This window comes from Amphiura filiformis, chromosome 1 (assembly GCF_039555335.1).
Source record: "Amphiura filiformis chromosome 1, Afil_fr2py, whole genome shotgun sequence".
In the NCBI taxonomy this organism is placed as follows: domain Eukaryota; kingdom Metazoa; phylum Echinodermata; class Ophiuroidea; order Amphilepidida; family Amphiuridae; genus Amphiura; species Amphiura filiformis.
The window spans coordinates 97,909,979-97,925,451 of NC_092628.1; the positions used below are offsets into that span (position 1 = coordinate 97,909,979).

Genomic DNA, 15,473 nt, shown 5'->3' on the forward strand with positions numbered 1-15,473 from the left:
TTCAATTCATCGTCGGCTTTTCATCCCACCTACATACACTTTAAGTATACATCATCAGATTTATAAAGCTTACTTGAGTACTGTTAAATATCAAAAATATCAATTTTAATGATTTGCCATAAAATGTGTATTACATTGCGAATTTCAAAAAATCAAAATTATTTGATATCAGAAGGACATTCTTCGTATTCAGAATGCAATTCGATATGTCTGATGTGCTCTGATGTCCCACAATAAATACTGTCCAAACGTTCATACCCCTTCCCTTAAGGATGATAGAAAAATCAGAAACATTATTGACCTTACGCTTTGATCCAAAGAGAATCAGTTCAGTTTTACCTGTATGCAGAGAGATTATTTTCTATAAGCCATTTATTGCAGCTCTCCAATTAATAGAAGTGGACATGTCATTAAAATAGCATAGAAATAAAAGAGGACCTAAAATACTGCCTTGGGGAACTCCGCATGTTATGACAAGAGGATCAGACTCAACCCCATCAATTTGAACAATTTGTTTACGATCAAAAAGATAAGATTCAAACCCATGGCAGACAGTTTGTTACACAAGATTTTATGGTCAACACTGTCAAATGCCTTCTGGAGATCTAATAAAACCATCCCAGTATAGAAGCCAGCAGCAGTTTTCTTTCTGATATGATCTTGAAGGTGAATGAGGCAAGTGCCAGTTGAGTATGATCCTCTGAAGCCAGATTGGAGTTCATAAAGGAGTTTATTTTCAACCAGGAAGTTGTTCAATTGGAAAAAGACAGCCTTTTCTAAAATTTTGGAGACAACTGGGAGAATGCTATCAGGTCTATAATTTCCTGCATCCAGCCTGCTCTTCTTTTTGTAGAGAGGGATGACTTTTGCCAATTTCATTTGAGTTGGAACAATGTCAGACCGAAGAGAAATGTTGATAATGAAAGTGATTGGCCCTTTAATAGCCTCTGCCGCATCTTTGATAAAGCAGGCTGGAAGGTTGTCAATTCCAGTGCTCTTGCTTGTATTAAGACCGTTTAAAGCCATATTATAACATTTGCTGAGGAGGACGCCCTCACTGAATTTTTTTAATTCATTTTTTTACACGATTAAATTGTACTTTATTAAACCAATATAGCCTGCAAAAATCAAGACTCTAGGTGCTGTAGTTTTGTCAAAATCAGAGATTTTGAATAAAAGGCTGATTCAGCCCTTTATTATTACGATGGAATTGTTAGTCGAACGCATACACGATGTTCATAACACACAGTACTACGCGGCGTGCGCGACGGTGATATACACAACAAAGGGTCGTACCACAACATGACCGAAGGAGTGGTACGTATTGGCGACATGTGCGCTGGTAGTAAATTCCAATTTTCTTTGCTTTGAAGTAGTTGTTCGGCTTAAAAATAAAAGGGGATATATCTGACAGTAAAAGCTAACATTTTATGGCAAAGAAATGCTAATCTATTTTGTTTGAAAATGTTATAATATTGCTTTAATTCCTCAAAAAAACTCCTCGCAAACCACTTGAAGTTCAAAGGAGTCAGCCAGAACATTCTTATAAAAATCTTTTAATGTACCTTTTAACACATAAAAGAATAGGAACTTGATTTAGTGGTGTGATCCTATTCCCTACATTTGCTGCCTATACATGGTATATAGAAACACTTGTGTGCGCGACGCACTCTCAGCGACAGAGAATTTAAATTGTACAACAATATTTAATCAGATTGCTCATGTTTAAGAGATTTTTTTTCTGTTTTGGGGTAAGTTTTATGCTACATTTACATGGGGGTGGCTGGATATGGGCCCTGTATATCATATTTTAATGTTGCTTTCTTCAGTAGATAGCGCGTGGTTAGCAATGCAAATGCTGCATTGATTTGAGTCAGAATCATACTTAGACTCGAATTATATCACTATTAATTGGTCAAGATATGTTGAGAGAGGCTGAATATCGTGTAAATGATTTTTAAAAACATTTTTTGCTCCCTTAATAGATCACATCACTAGATCAGGTCCAACCCTATCTGACTGAAGAAATAACAACCAGTGTTTTTATTCGCTGACCATACCTGGTGTATTAAAATGGGGGAAAAAGCTTGGAATCAAGGCTGATGTGCCCATTGTTTGTAATTGTTGTACTCTGTGCATGTTCTCAGTATCTAAGCATAAAAATGTTTAAAATATTACAATTCTCATATTTTTTGATGGTTTTTTGGTACCATTCACCAAATGATGTCACAACATTACAATTCTGATATTTTTTGATGCTTTTTTGGTACCATTCACCAAATGATGTCACAACATGGAGGCGCTGCACTGTAGAGTTTAGTATGGTTTACATCATATTTGATGCGACACTGCGAAAATCATCGAGCCGCTCAACTACCAAACAAATGCTGGTTCTAGGGTAGAATATATCATAAGCTTTTAGAAAAATTGTGTTTTGAATGAACGATGACATTTTAACCATGAGAAAATTCTTAGGTACCTTTTAACACATAGAAGAATAGGAACTTGATTTAGTGATGTGATCCCAGAACTGATGGACGTATCGTAGTGATATAGCTCTGTTTCTTTCACAAGTAGATCTTGAATAAAAAAAAGTTTCTGAAGTATATCTTGTGTGTTATTGAGTTTGTGCCTTGGAGTAAGTTCCTGTCAATCCTGTCTTCTTTAGAGAGATTCCGTTTTCTCGATCAAAAACTTCAAATATTGCGCCGCCTGTATATTCTTGTTGGAATATCAAAGGTTTACATGTTCCGTAATCCCGGTCCATAATGATCTGGAGAGCTCAACAGTGAAGGAGTAAATAAGTCCAACATACTAATAGAACAAAGAGGTGCAATCAATCTACTCTTACATAGAAATCTGTTATTATATACCATCCTGAACTAAAATGTTCACTCAACAAAAAAATTGAATTTGTGACCACATACAAGCACAGGCAAAAGTCTCTCTTGACTAATTACAAAATACGTCAAGTGTTTTTCACACATCACTGCACATAGACAATAGACATTGTCATTCCACCATATACACCTGTTCTTTATACCATACAAAATAGATCTGTAGTGTACAAGTACAGTACATTCTTTAATCTACGGTTCCCAAAAGCTCAAACAATTTGCAGAAACTGTCCTTTTAATGTCGAAACGAGAAAAATGATGCTCGTAACTAAAGTCACGAAGTGCGTCAATGAGGAATATGTCATCCGAATACCACTCGACTTCTTACTCGGTTCTGAATGATTGAAAGAGAGGAAACATTAAAAAATAACAATGTAATCTACATAAACCGGATCAAGCAACATAAACATCTCGGACACTCACAGATATACAAAACAATTTAAGCTATATAAATGATGACAATAATATTATGTTTAAATATTTCTAATAATTACGATTTGGTAATTTTAGCACCGAGTTCAAAAGTAGTGTTACTCGTCTTCAAATGATTAGTCCTGCTTGTTTCTGAAATGTAATTCGTTGATGTAGACCAATGTGGTATAATAATATTCACGGGGAGAGGTTGGCATGAGCCTCCAACAACCCTGCTCTGCCGTACAGCGCGCCCTTACTATTTTTCCATGTTCCCACGATCAGAGGCAATACATTCTATATTTGTTCCGATTTGAAAGGAATTTTGTCTGTGTTTGGTTTCGAGCTAAGTTTGTTTTTGTCATTTTAAGGGGGTTATATACCATTTGGGAGCCGACTCGACGTTAAAAACAAATTTGCGGTTTTGTTGTTGTTGTTATTGTTGTTGTTTTTAAATTACACGGCGTAATAACATGATAACTTGCTGCGCACGGTTGCCAATCCAAAAATTCGGATCCATGGTTTTGTGCGTATTGTTGCCATGTACACCCCCAATACTTGGGAGCAAAATATTATACAAAACCATTTTACATGCAATGCATAACAGAAAAATATCAAGCATTTTTGATCAAATGCCATATTGTGATTTATTGCAAAGATAACCCATATTTTGGATACAAATCTCAAAAATCGGCTCTGTTACGCATAGAAACGTGCTGTTATTTATCATTTTATGTAACAAAACAATTACGCGCCCAAAATTCAACATGCCCAGCAGCTTCCGGCCTTTATTATGCAAATTTGGTAACCTTTGACATTAAAATTTTATACTTTGTATTTTGTTTATATAATAAGCAATATAACAGTAGAAACAATAATACACACATGGTTTATTGTATAAAAGACTTACTATGTTCACAGTGTATTCCTTCGTAACCTGCCATGCATTGACAATAATACCTATCAATATAGTCTACACACGTCCCATAATTCTGGCAAGGTTCTGAAGCGCATTCATCAATATCTGCAATAAACAATGTATAATTATTCCATAGACTATACTAAAACAAACTTGAAACTGGGAACTCAAACTAATAATATATGTTTAAAGACCGTATATGAAAAGACCATGCATGTTCTATAAGAATACTCACTGTATTCACAATGTATTCCTTCGTAACCTGCAGTGCATTGACAATCATATCTATTAATACCGTCCACACACATCCCATAATGCTGGCAAGGTTCTGAAGCGCATTCATTAATATCTGCAATAAACAATATACAATTATTGTATGGACTATACCCAAACAAAAAAAACTAAACATTTACGCTTATATAGAAATGTGCCTAATAAGAATACTCACTGTGTTCACAATGTATTCCTGCATAACCTGCAGTGCATTCACAAGCATATCCATCTATACCGTCTACACACATCCCACCATTATGACAGGGTCCTGAAGCGCATTCATCAATATCTGCAATTAATATTCGTGATATTAAAAGAAAACATTTGACTTTATTGAATAGCCCTATAACTATAATAACAAAATATACAGCGAAATAGTTACTTGATAGAAAGTGACACAGATAGACATGAACCTATTCAATACCTGGCAGCCACGCCACGCTGTTATGGGTAATCGAACAGCAACTCTATTTAATTCATTTAAATAATGCGCCTCAAATAAGGTGGGCGGTAAATAACTGGACATCGACGGCTAAAGTGTGCCTTTTTGTGCTTGCGTCTACTCATCACACCAGTGGGCTTTATGAGAACCAAAGGTACATCTCGCTCAAGTAGGCGCTTTCACATAACCTTCGTTTGATCACCTATTGACAGTAAACTGTCTGGTAAAGCGTTAATATGCTGTCAGGTCAGTTACCGATTTAATGGCGGAACCCTTATGTCCTGTCCTGAACAATAGCTGGTCGGCAAATCAAATCGGCACAAAGGAACAATGTGTTACGTAATCTATTGGCTCTCCATGATTATTAAATCCTCCTTGGAATACTCACTGTATTCACAATGTATTCCTTCGTAACCTGCAGTGCATTGACAATCATATCCATCAATACCGTCCACACACATCCCATAGTTCTGGCAAGGTTCTGAAGCGCATTCATTAATATCTGCAATAAACAATATACAATTATTGTATGGACTATACCCAAACAAACTGATAGTGAAATCAAACTAAACATTACGCTTATACATGAAGTATAAGTATAGGAAAAAGGCCATGCATGTGTCTAATTAGAATACTCACTGTGTTCACAATGTATTCCTTCGTAACCTGCAGTGCATTGACAATCATATCTATTGATATCGTCCACACACATTCCATCATTCTGGCAAGGTTCTGAAGCGCATTCATTAATATCTGCAATGAACAATATACAACTATTGCATCGACTATGCTCAAACAAACTTATGAGTGAACCTTATTTCTACGCCTATAGACAAATCAGGGGAACGGGCATACGTGCATGGGCGGATCCAGATTTTTGAAAGCGGGTGGCCTGAAAAAAGTGGAGTGGCCATGAAAAAATTTCCGGCGCGCGAACAAAATGTGCAGAAATGTTGCAAACAATCGCCAAACAAATAGTAATATTTTTTCTTCCATTTTTTTTTGGGGGGGGGGGGGTCAACATTGATCCGCCCTTTTATAAGTGTGCTCATTAATTAGAATAGTTTACTAATACAAAATATATTCGCAATGTGTTCCTTCGTAACCTGCAGTGCATATACATGTATTGACAAACGCACTCGTAGATGTCTGTTACACGTTGAATTTTACTTTAATAAATTACCAAGTTTGACGAATTTGTGAGGCTAAAAACTTTTAGAGTCTATATTATTTCGAAAAACTAGTTTTTGCAATGCAAATAATAAGGTTGTCCTCACCCCAATAAACAAAACAATTTTGTTTTTGTAATGATACGTTCAGAGAGTCTATAAGTTTTGAAGTAATTACTTTCTAGAGAAATGAAAGACACCTGCGGACTATAGACTATTATCTTCCCTTCACCACGTTTTGGTGATCTTGTTGACATGACACTTCCTGCACAGATACTATTTATTATCCAGTTACTTAGCTACTTAATGTTGAAGTTTAATCAATGTTATGGGGATGGCACTTACTGACGCCTTCAGCAACTTAATCCTTCAATGGCTACACTGTGCCAAGATTTCATGTAAAACTTAGTCAACCATCAAATCCAAACTTTATGCATTAACAAACAACGAAAAACGGACAATCTAGTACAATCAGGTGCAACATTGCTGGGACACTTACACAGTTCAATGACCCTCCCTGCTCCAGTCATCCAGCTTTGGTTGGTGGGGCGGGAGGGTATTCAAAGTAGGTTGGAATCTACACAAATAAATTGATGAACTTCACATGGACGGTTTTATCTAACTTTGAACGTCCCAGGGAATTTTGATTGTAGTTGTATAAAATACTTACTCTGTTCACAATGTATTCCTTCGTAACCTGCAGAGCATTGACAATCATATCCATTAATACCGTCCACGCATATCCCATGATTCTGGCAAGGTTCTGAAGCGCATTCATCAATATCTGCAATAAACAGTATTAATTATTGGATGGACTATACTAAGTCAAACTAACAGTGAACTCAAACTAATAATATATGCCTATAGACAGAGCAGGAAAATTACATGCGTGTGCTTGTTAATGAGAACACTAGCTATTTTCATAATGTAGAGGATAAAATATAATTGTGGACTTGATTGTAGTTGTATAAAATACTTACTCTGTTCACAATGTATTCCTTCGTAGCCTGCAGTGCATTGACAATCATATCCATTAATACCGTCCACGCATATCCCACGATTCTGGCAAGGTTCTGAAGCGCATTCATTGATATCTGCAACAAACAATGTGTATTATTGGATGGACTATAGTAAGTCAAACTATCAGTGAAGTCATGTTAATAATATATGCCTATAGACAGAACAGGAAAATTACATGCGTGTGCTTGTTAATGAGAACACTAGGCTATTTTCATAATGAAGAGGATAAAATATAATTGTGGACCTGATCGTAGTTGTATAAAATACTTACTCAGTTCACAATGTATTCCTTCGTAGCCTGCAGTGCATTGACAATCATATCCATCAATACCGTCTACACACGTCCCATTATTCTGGCAAGGTTCTGAAGCGCATTCATCAATATCTGCAATAAAACAATGTGAATTTTAAAAATTAATTATAATAACTTTGTTTTTACTCTCCTCTATCTTAATTACATGTTGGACTTAGTTAAAACAAAATAATAGTGAAACATTATATACGACGGTGTTTATTATAGACTGGTTCTATTTTGGAAAAAAAAAAAGCTTCGTTAGGCAAGTGTACGTAAAAGCTGACAACCAATTTATATTTGTTAATTTGGGTATGCTGAATTCTAATACGGTCAGTGGCGTAGCAACAGGGGAGGGGGAACGTGCCATGGGCGCCACCCTTAGAGGGCGCCAAATTGACCAATTCGGTATCGATTCTGCGCCCCTCCAAGCGATGAAAGTTGAAATTTTCGCATTTCAGGTCAAAATCATTTGAAAGATCAATTTAAGACCGATATTCAAAATTAATTAGTGGTAGTTCCTATTTGTGCAAATTTTCGCGCGTTGCGCTCGCAATTGTTTCAAGAATTGTGGAGGGTGCCATTATGTATCCTAAGCCCTGGGCACCACAACCCCTAGCTACGCCACTGCCGAATACGGTATGAATCTGCGCCAAGCTGATTCTAACCCCGTCACCATAATAAACACCAAAAAAAGCCCCTATAGAATCATGCAGGAGGCAAACATTACACTTGCTCCAAATTCATTAAAAACATAAGCAAATTGTTATCTGGTCACAAGGATCACAAATGTATAACATATTATATTTGTGTGTAGGATTTGTACTTATACTAGACTCAACAGGTTCATGATCAATGTACCTATTGTACAGGAATTACAAATTAAAGTCGCTCCGATTTTTGTAAAAAATGGAGGTCAATTGTTCCTCAATTTCAAGGGATGCAGAAAAAGAATCTGCGAGCAAAGTTTAGAAGATTGATGAAAATAAAAACAGGCCATTGAATCCTGCTGACCATTTTGGATTTTGCTGCATAACATACTAACCAGAGATCGCAGATAGTGCAAACTATTCTTTTTCTGAAACTTCTAAGTTCGATGAACGATTTTCCTGGAGTTTTTACCAAAATTGGAGCAACTTTGACATTGACCTCTGTGCAACAAGCAAATCGACGCTACACACTTTGCGTCCCACAACCAGTGGCGTAGATTTCTTTTTGACATGGGGGGGGGGGGGGGGGGTTGGAAATTTAATTTTTGAAATATAGTGTATCCGGCACCTTTTGGCGACAAAATAAGTTTCTGGTATCGCGCGCGAAAAATTTTGCCATTTTGAAGCTAGACCGATGAAATATTGTGCAAAAGTGGGATACATTCGGGCTTTGGGGTTAAAATGGCCAAATATGAGGTTAATTTGGTCATAAACCCACATACAGGCGTCAACATTGGGGGAATGATTGTATGGACCATCCCCCTGGCAAAATATTGGGGGGGGATAAACCCCCCCCCCCATCTCCCCGGGATCTACGCCTATGCCCACAACATTCTGGGATTCATTGGACCAGACGAATAACCCAACATGGATTGAAATAAAATCAATATTTTCCCCCTGTACCATCATATGGAACCATTGTGGGTCTCAAAATACTTACTCTGTTCACAATGTTTTCCTTCGTAGCCTGCAGTGCATTGACAATCATATCCATCTATACCGTCCACGCATATCCCATGATTCTGGCAAGGTTCTGAAGCGCATTCATCAATATCTGCAATAAACAGCGTTAATTATTGGATGGACTATACTAAGTCAAACTAACAGTGAACTCAAACTAATAATATATGCCTATAGACAGAGCAGGACATACTGGCTATTGTCATAACGTAAAGGATAATGATGTCAAACATTTTATCGTAGTGGATACCGGCGCTACTATGCGATACATATGCGAGCCCTTCCGGACGACGTGGTCACTGTCGATCGCCGCATAAATAGACGACACCCAGTATTTAGCACTTACAAGGTGAACCACACCCACTGACTAAGAATACGGTACGCGGATTACACTAAAATAAACTAATAGTGAACACAAACTAATAATATGACATGCATGTGCTTCATTGTTAGAATACTATCTATTTTAGGAGCGCATTTATTAATATCCGCTAGACACGATCCCTCATTTCAAATTATAAGTTTTGGTTTCTCTTTTGTTCAGAAACCAAAAATCAGCGGATTATAAAGAGGGGCATAACTTGTCTGCACGCATAACATCTAACGCTAAATTTATACTACATAGCTGAGCGACAGCGATTGGCTTTTACCCAATGAGGTAGACATAATAAAGCGTTTTTTGTTTCATTGAGAAAGGCCCTACTATTAGTCAAATACCAACCGCTTTTCGCTCAGTGATAGAGTAATATATTATAATAAGTGTCCCAGGTAACTTTGGATTTGATTGTAGTTGTATAAAATACTTACTCTGTTCACAATGTATTCCTTCATAACCTGCAGTGCATTGACAATCATATCCATTAATACCGTCCACACACGTCCCATGATTGTGGCAAGATTCTGAAGCGCATTCATCAATATCTGCAAGAAGCAATGTTAATTATTGGATGACGGAAGTATGCGTGTGCAAAAAGCAATGGGTGTGTGCAATTTGGAGATGCTTGAACCCAGGACCTCTGTACAATACAAATTATTGCCAAGTCTAAAGTTGCAGAGACTTGTGGTTGGAAGTATTTGTATAGACCTAGTAGGCGGAAAGGATTACTTGAATATTATATCTGTACTTTCCTTAGCATTGGGTTAAATCTTACTTCCCTTTTTGTTTTGTGGTTTATACTGTGTCTCGTCTCAAGCTGAGATATAACGCCATGTTGGATTTTGTACTGATGGCAGACTCGATTCAGTGCGTTTACGCGGTTGCGTCACCAGTGTATGGATAAATCCCTCTTCTAAGCGTGTGTATACACCGGTGTATACGCACCGCGGGATTAGGTTAGCGTGCGAGATTTGAATCTGCCACCGTCGAAATCCAACTTGGCGTTACTCTCAAATTGAGACGAGACACATTATATAATTGAATACCGAGTTAAAAAGACTAGTTTGCGTCTGACGTCAGGGCAAAGGCGCGACGTGATTGGTTGATGACCTGCGCAGTACAGCATTTTTGGTCTGGTTGACAGGAAGTCATACGCTAACAAGTCTTTTTAATTCGGTCTTCAATTATAGTAATTGTATTTCAAAATCAAAATAGGGATACCATTAAGTGAATGTGTTCGTTCTTCCAAAAGAGCCCATAAGGTTCGTTAGTATCGTTACATAATCCTGATAGAGCTACACTGTTTTTATTTCTCCAAAATAACAACCTAATATAACGAAACTTCTGACTGATATTTCTAGTATGATTATATAGATTATACTTACTTATTTCACAAGTCGCCCCGTCCCAACCGGGTTTGCATACACACAAGAAACTATTTAGGTTTACTACATCATGACATTTGCCTTCATTCTGACATGTCGCTGTTGTGCACCTAAGGTGACCTGAAATAATAATGATGATTAATAGTCACAAACATTTATGCTTTTATTTAACTTTGTCAGAGAATGTCTCTTTGTTATAAACTGTATGATATTAACAGAATGTCGTTTTTTAACCAACCACGAAAACCGACATTATCTAACATTAATAGTAGCATGGTTGTCGACATACCGGCAATTCGTCAGCTCATAGTTCAAACGAAAAGAGCTTGCCGGTGAATACTTTTTGGGTTTGATAATTATTTCGAATCTCAATACGCTCTTAAGCAACCTCATAAAAATGATGTGAATAATAATGAAACATATTCCAAAGTAATAATAGATCATATGTACTTACGATGTTTAAATATATATCCAAGAAAGAAAGCCAAGATGAAAATTATGACTACTACAAGGATTACAAACATGCTGCAAATGCGTTTAAATTTGTGTTTACGGCCGACACCATTACGACATGTTTTTGTGTCACGAACGTCACTTACTGTAGCTGTGAAACAAGAATAGTGAATAAGGAAATCATATTTATAAAATATCTTAATAAATTTAGTTACCAAAGCATGATACACTCAGATAATTTAAGTATACTTAAATAAGGTTTTAAATGTATACTGCAATATGATAACAGTAAGGGTGTACCCCGCTGGTAGTGAATTTTAGGGGGGGGGGCAAAGATATTTTTTGGCAGGCCAAGGGGTGAGGCAAGGGATTTTTGATACAGATTTTCGGCCCGTCTCAATATTACGCCTAAAAGGATGTAGAAATATGTTAGGAAACGTTCAAATATGTCAAATCTTCTTGTTTACTGAGCTCACATCACATAATTAGACAATTTCAGGTTTTAATTTGGGGTTCCCCAAAATGTGGTACGTATAATATAAGGGGACAACGATTTTTGCCATGGCCAAACAGGGGGGGTGGTTGGCATGACAAAGGGGTGGGGCAAGAGGTATTTGGTAGACCACTTTGATGTTTGAGAATTTACCACCACAGGAATACACATAGTTATTGCATGTTTTAGACAGCTTGGGTAAAAGCTTGTTGTTCTGAGTAATTTTACACCAATTTGATTGAAATCGGCCAAAATTGAGAAAGTACCGGCCAAAATAACGACGGGGGCAGATATGACCTTTATTTTCTAGTTTTAAGGATTATGTTAATACATTCTTGGTATCTACTTAGTCTATTAAGGCCAGTTATGCACTTTGTGTCATATAAAACTTTGTGTGTCTTTAAATTTGCTATTTTGGGTAAAATTAGGATGTGAGGGTGCTTTGCCTTTTAACGACCCGCTTCAGGGTCTGGACCCCTTTCGCCACAATGTTTGTTTTTTAAGTTAATCATTACTAGAGATAATCATCAATTATCCATATTCTAAAGTTTTATAACAATTGGTGTAGCCGTAACGCCACGTAATGATAAACCCAACGGTATTTTTCCTCTCAGGAGGATGAGCTTTAAAATCAGCTGGTACCCATAACTTTATGAAACATCGCCTTTTATGGCGATCATAATCATAATTGACTATTGACATAATTATACCTAGCACATGACTGTATTTCATTTAAATTAAATCAAAGATGGCTAAAGTGGCGTAGCCTGGGGGGTCAAGGGGGCAGCTGCCCCCTGTGAGAAGTCTTTTGATCATTTTCGTCAAAGTTTGCTCCCACCCTGGAAATTTGCCTTTCCCCTCCTTGCCTCCCCCCCTGAAATTCCTGGTTACGCCACTGGTGAAAGCATTGCTAAGAGCTTATTTAATATAAATAATTGAACAAACGCAAGCGGTAAAAAAACCCGGGGCATATCATAATGTTCTGGTGGGTGGGAGCTGACGACGGCATATTTGTAAAAGGGATCTTCCCAGCAAATACAAAACGTTCTCAACATCATTCGCAAAAGGTTAGAAAAGGTTGGGAGAAAACGTTTAAATGTCGGGTTATATAAAGGGTGTATAAAGGGTATAAAACATTTTTATAACATTCAAAAACATTTGTTTATAACCTACAACAAATATTCTAACATGATGTTATTTAAGTGTTGGCAAATTATTTGGCAAAAATTATTCTACAATAACATTTTAAAAATATTGTTGTAGTGTATATTCATACAAACCCAAAATATAATATGTTTAAAACGTTTTAAAAACAGTTTTGTGTTTGTTGGGTTTCGTAGCTGCGAACTGTCAAAATCAATCAAGGGGCTTCGCTTGGCTCTCTGGTTGACCCAACCACCTTTATTTTTAAGTTTAAGCTTAATTATTTTACGAAATAAACAGGGACTACACCGAAACTAGAATTAGGTCTCTAAAAGGTAACGTTTAACTATTTAAAGTTTGTTTAACAAATGTGTCACTAGTTTGTACTTTATGATAATTGTGCATAATGCACTTGTTACATTTGGCGGCTCTGGTGCTCTGGTGGCACTGGCGAGTATCACAGCCATATACTTACGTTCTTCTGGTAGAGGTCTTCCGAGCATCGTGTTTCCACGAGAACATTTTATTTGAGGTACATCATCAGGGTCATACTCATGTCTACCCTCATTGATCGGTGTACTGGTATATCTTGGGTCCGGTTGTTCTTCATACTGTGGGGGTTGTGAACAGTCACTGTGGTAGATGTTACCCGCCATGACTTATTATACTGGCAATATAAAAAAATAATAATAAAAAAATAATAATAATAATAATAATAATAATAATAATAATAATAATAACAATAATAATAATAATAATAATAATAACAATAATAATAATAATAATAAATAATAATAATAATATAATTGTAATAATAGGGTACATTATACACTGCGTGTTTGTTAATAAGTCACGCACATCGTGTTTCAGCAATATTGATTGTAGTATGTTTTCTTACTTTATACTTTCGGTTTTGCTTTCATGAAAAATAATAAGCACAATGAATAAAGCTACATGAATATAAGATGCGTATACTTACTTAGACAATGCCATAGTCGATTTTTGATAAATAAAACATGTTATTAATCATGATGAAAGCATTCAGTTGAACTCGAAATTATACTGATATTTATTACATCAAAATACTTAATATAAAATTGTTATGAAAAACTTTATAGGCTATAATTATATTAGTGACAGTAAAAGTAAAGTATACGTAAGCTTATATTATTGAATGCAACATCATAATGTCATTATATAAGCACTTCAATACTGAACAATTCTGATTTTAGAATCTACCAGTTTATTAATCGCATAAGTCCCAGTTAAACTAACAAACAGAGGGAGTACGGTGACTGAAAAGATGATCAGTTGTGAAAATCTATCAATTGTGCACAAATTAATTAAATCGGAGTTTTAAGCTTAAATTCAATATCCAGAGTATGCACAATGGGCAAGTGGACTACGAGGTAGTCTAATACTTACTTTGATATCAATCCGGGTAGCACTGCTAAAAAATGTAAAGACAAAGAGCTGGTTAGTAACCAGTCGTTAGTAACCAGTGATTACAATATAATTCCAAAACGATTAATGTTCCTTTTGCCACGGCCACGGTAATTAATATTAAAATATAATTATAGACTCATCGCAGTGTATTTCCCTATTTCACTGTCTTTTGAAACCTACCTTTTTGTTCGACCAAATTACATGGAAATGTCGAGAAGCAGCACACTATTGCGAATTTGCGTCAAGAAATAAACTGTGGGAATTCCCCGTCATGCAATTACGGCGTAAGTCTGCACTGAGGTCACCGTTTTATACGAACCATTCATCATTAGCTGTCTACTGCAATTTTACATAGTTCAAAGTACATGGAAATACTAGTTGCGTGAAGAAATACTGTGGGTTTTTTTTTCAGGCAACACACTCGACAGTACATTATGTTTATCCTACTTATTTTGCTCGAGAAATTAGTTTCAATAATGTTAATTGAGATGTCGACAAGTAATTATTGAAATTTCGGCTACTTTTTATAAACAAACAAAATTAAGAAGAAGAAGAAACATTACGTTTTTATAATACACACATTTTAAGTTTCTTTATATTGTATTGTTTTTAATAATAGGATGACAGATACAACAGGCTGGAAATGTACGAAAATTGTTAAATTTAAGGTAAATATGGCTTAAACATTACAAAATACAATGTAAATAGACATTTAATCATTCATGTGATTTTTGATGGATGATCTCCAAAGGAACAGAAAATTTTGAAAAATAAATTTCTCATTCAAACGATGACCTCTCTCTCTCTCTCTGTACCACTACTTTTTGTATAAATGTAACAAAAGTATAATAACAGTTATATTTTCTAGGGAAACTTCCGTTTGGGGATTAGTCAACAGAACTGGCAAAAATAAATTCCACGTTTAATATTTTTATAGAAAGAAAAGCCAAAAGTAACAAATAAACTAAAACTTTCCAGCCCGTCGGGTCTAGTGCCATTTGGTCTAAAACCATTTCGTCTAATACCCATTTAGTCTATATCCATTTCGTCTATCACCAGAAAGGCTATACCATTTAGTCTAATT

The 15,473-nt window shown here is 36.1% G+C and overlaps 1 protein-coding gene across 1 annotated transcript; it reads right to left on the minus strand.

Annotated features, from left to right (window-relative positions):
• Nucleotides 1-3,336: 3,336 nt before the first annotated feature.
• On the minus strand, nucleotides 3,337-14,561 carry LOC140164888 (uncharacterized). Its single transcript, XM_072188271.1, has 16 exons — nucleotides 14,453-14,561; nucleotides 14,369-14,405; nucleotides 13,419-13,610; nucleotides 11,309-11,458; nucleotides 10,855-10,974; nucleotides 9,901-10,014; nucleotides 9,074-9,187; nucleotides 7,403-7,516; nucleotides 7,092-7,205; nucleotides 6,782-6,895; nucleotides 5,582-5,695; nucleotides 5,331-5,444; nucleotides 4,676-4,789; nucleotides 4,463-4,576; nucleotides 4,219-4,332; nucleotides 3,337-3,341 (listed from the first exon to the last, which is right to left on the minus strand). Exons 3-16 carry the CDS (start codon nucleotides 13,597-13,599, stop codon nucleotides 3,337-3,339), a joined length of 1,596 nt encoding a protein of 531 aa, XP_072044372.1. The 5' UTR covers nucleotides 13,600-13,610; nucleotides 14,369-14,405; nucleotides 14,453-14,561.
• Nucleotides 14,562-15,473: the final 912 nt, after the last annotated feature.

Bases quoted from the DNA above. Each gene is read 5' to 3' on its own strand.
- LOC140164888 (XM_072188271.1), bottom strand. From the start codon at position 13,599: ATGGCGGGTAACATCTACCACAGTGACTGTTCACAACCCCCACAGTAT. The intron at 4,577-4,675 runs GTGAGTATTCTT...TGTTTATTGCAG, and splicing joins AGGAATACATTGTGAACACA to ATATTAATGAATGCGCTTCA. The intron at 4,333-4,462 runs GTGAGTATTCTT...TGTTTATTGCAG, and splicing joins AGGAATACATTGTGAATACA to ATATTGATGAATGCGCTTCA.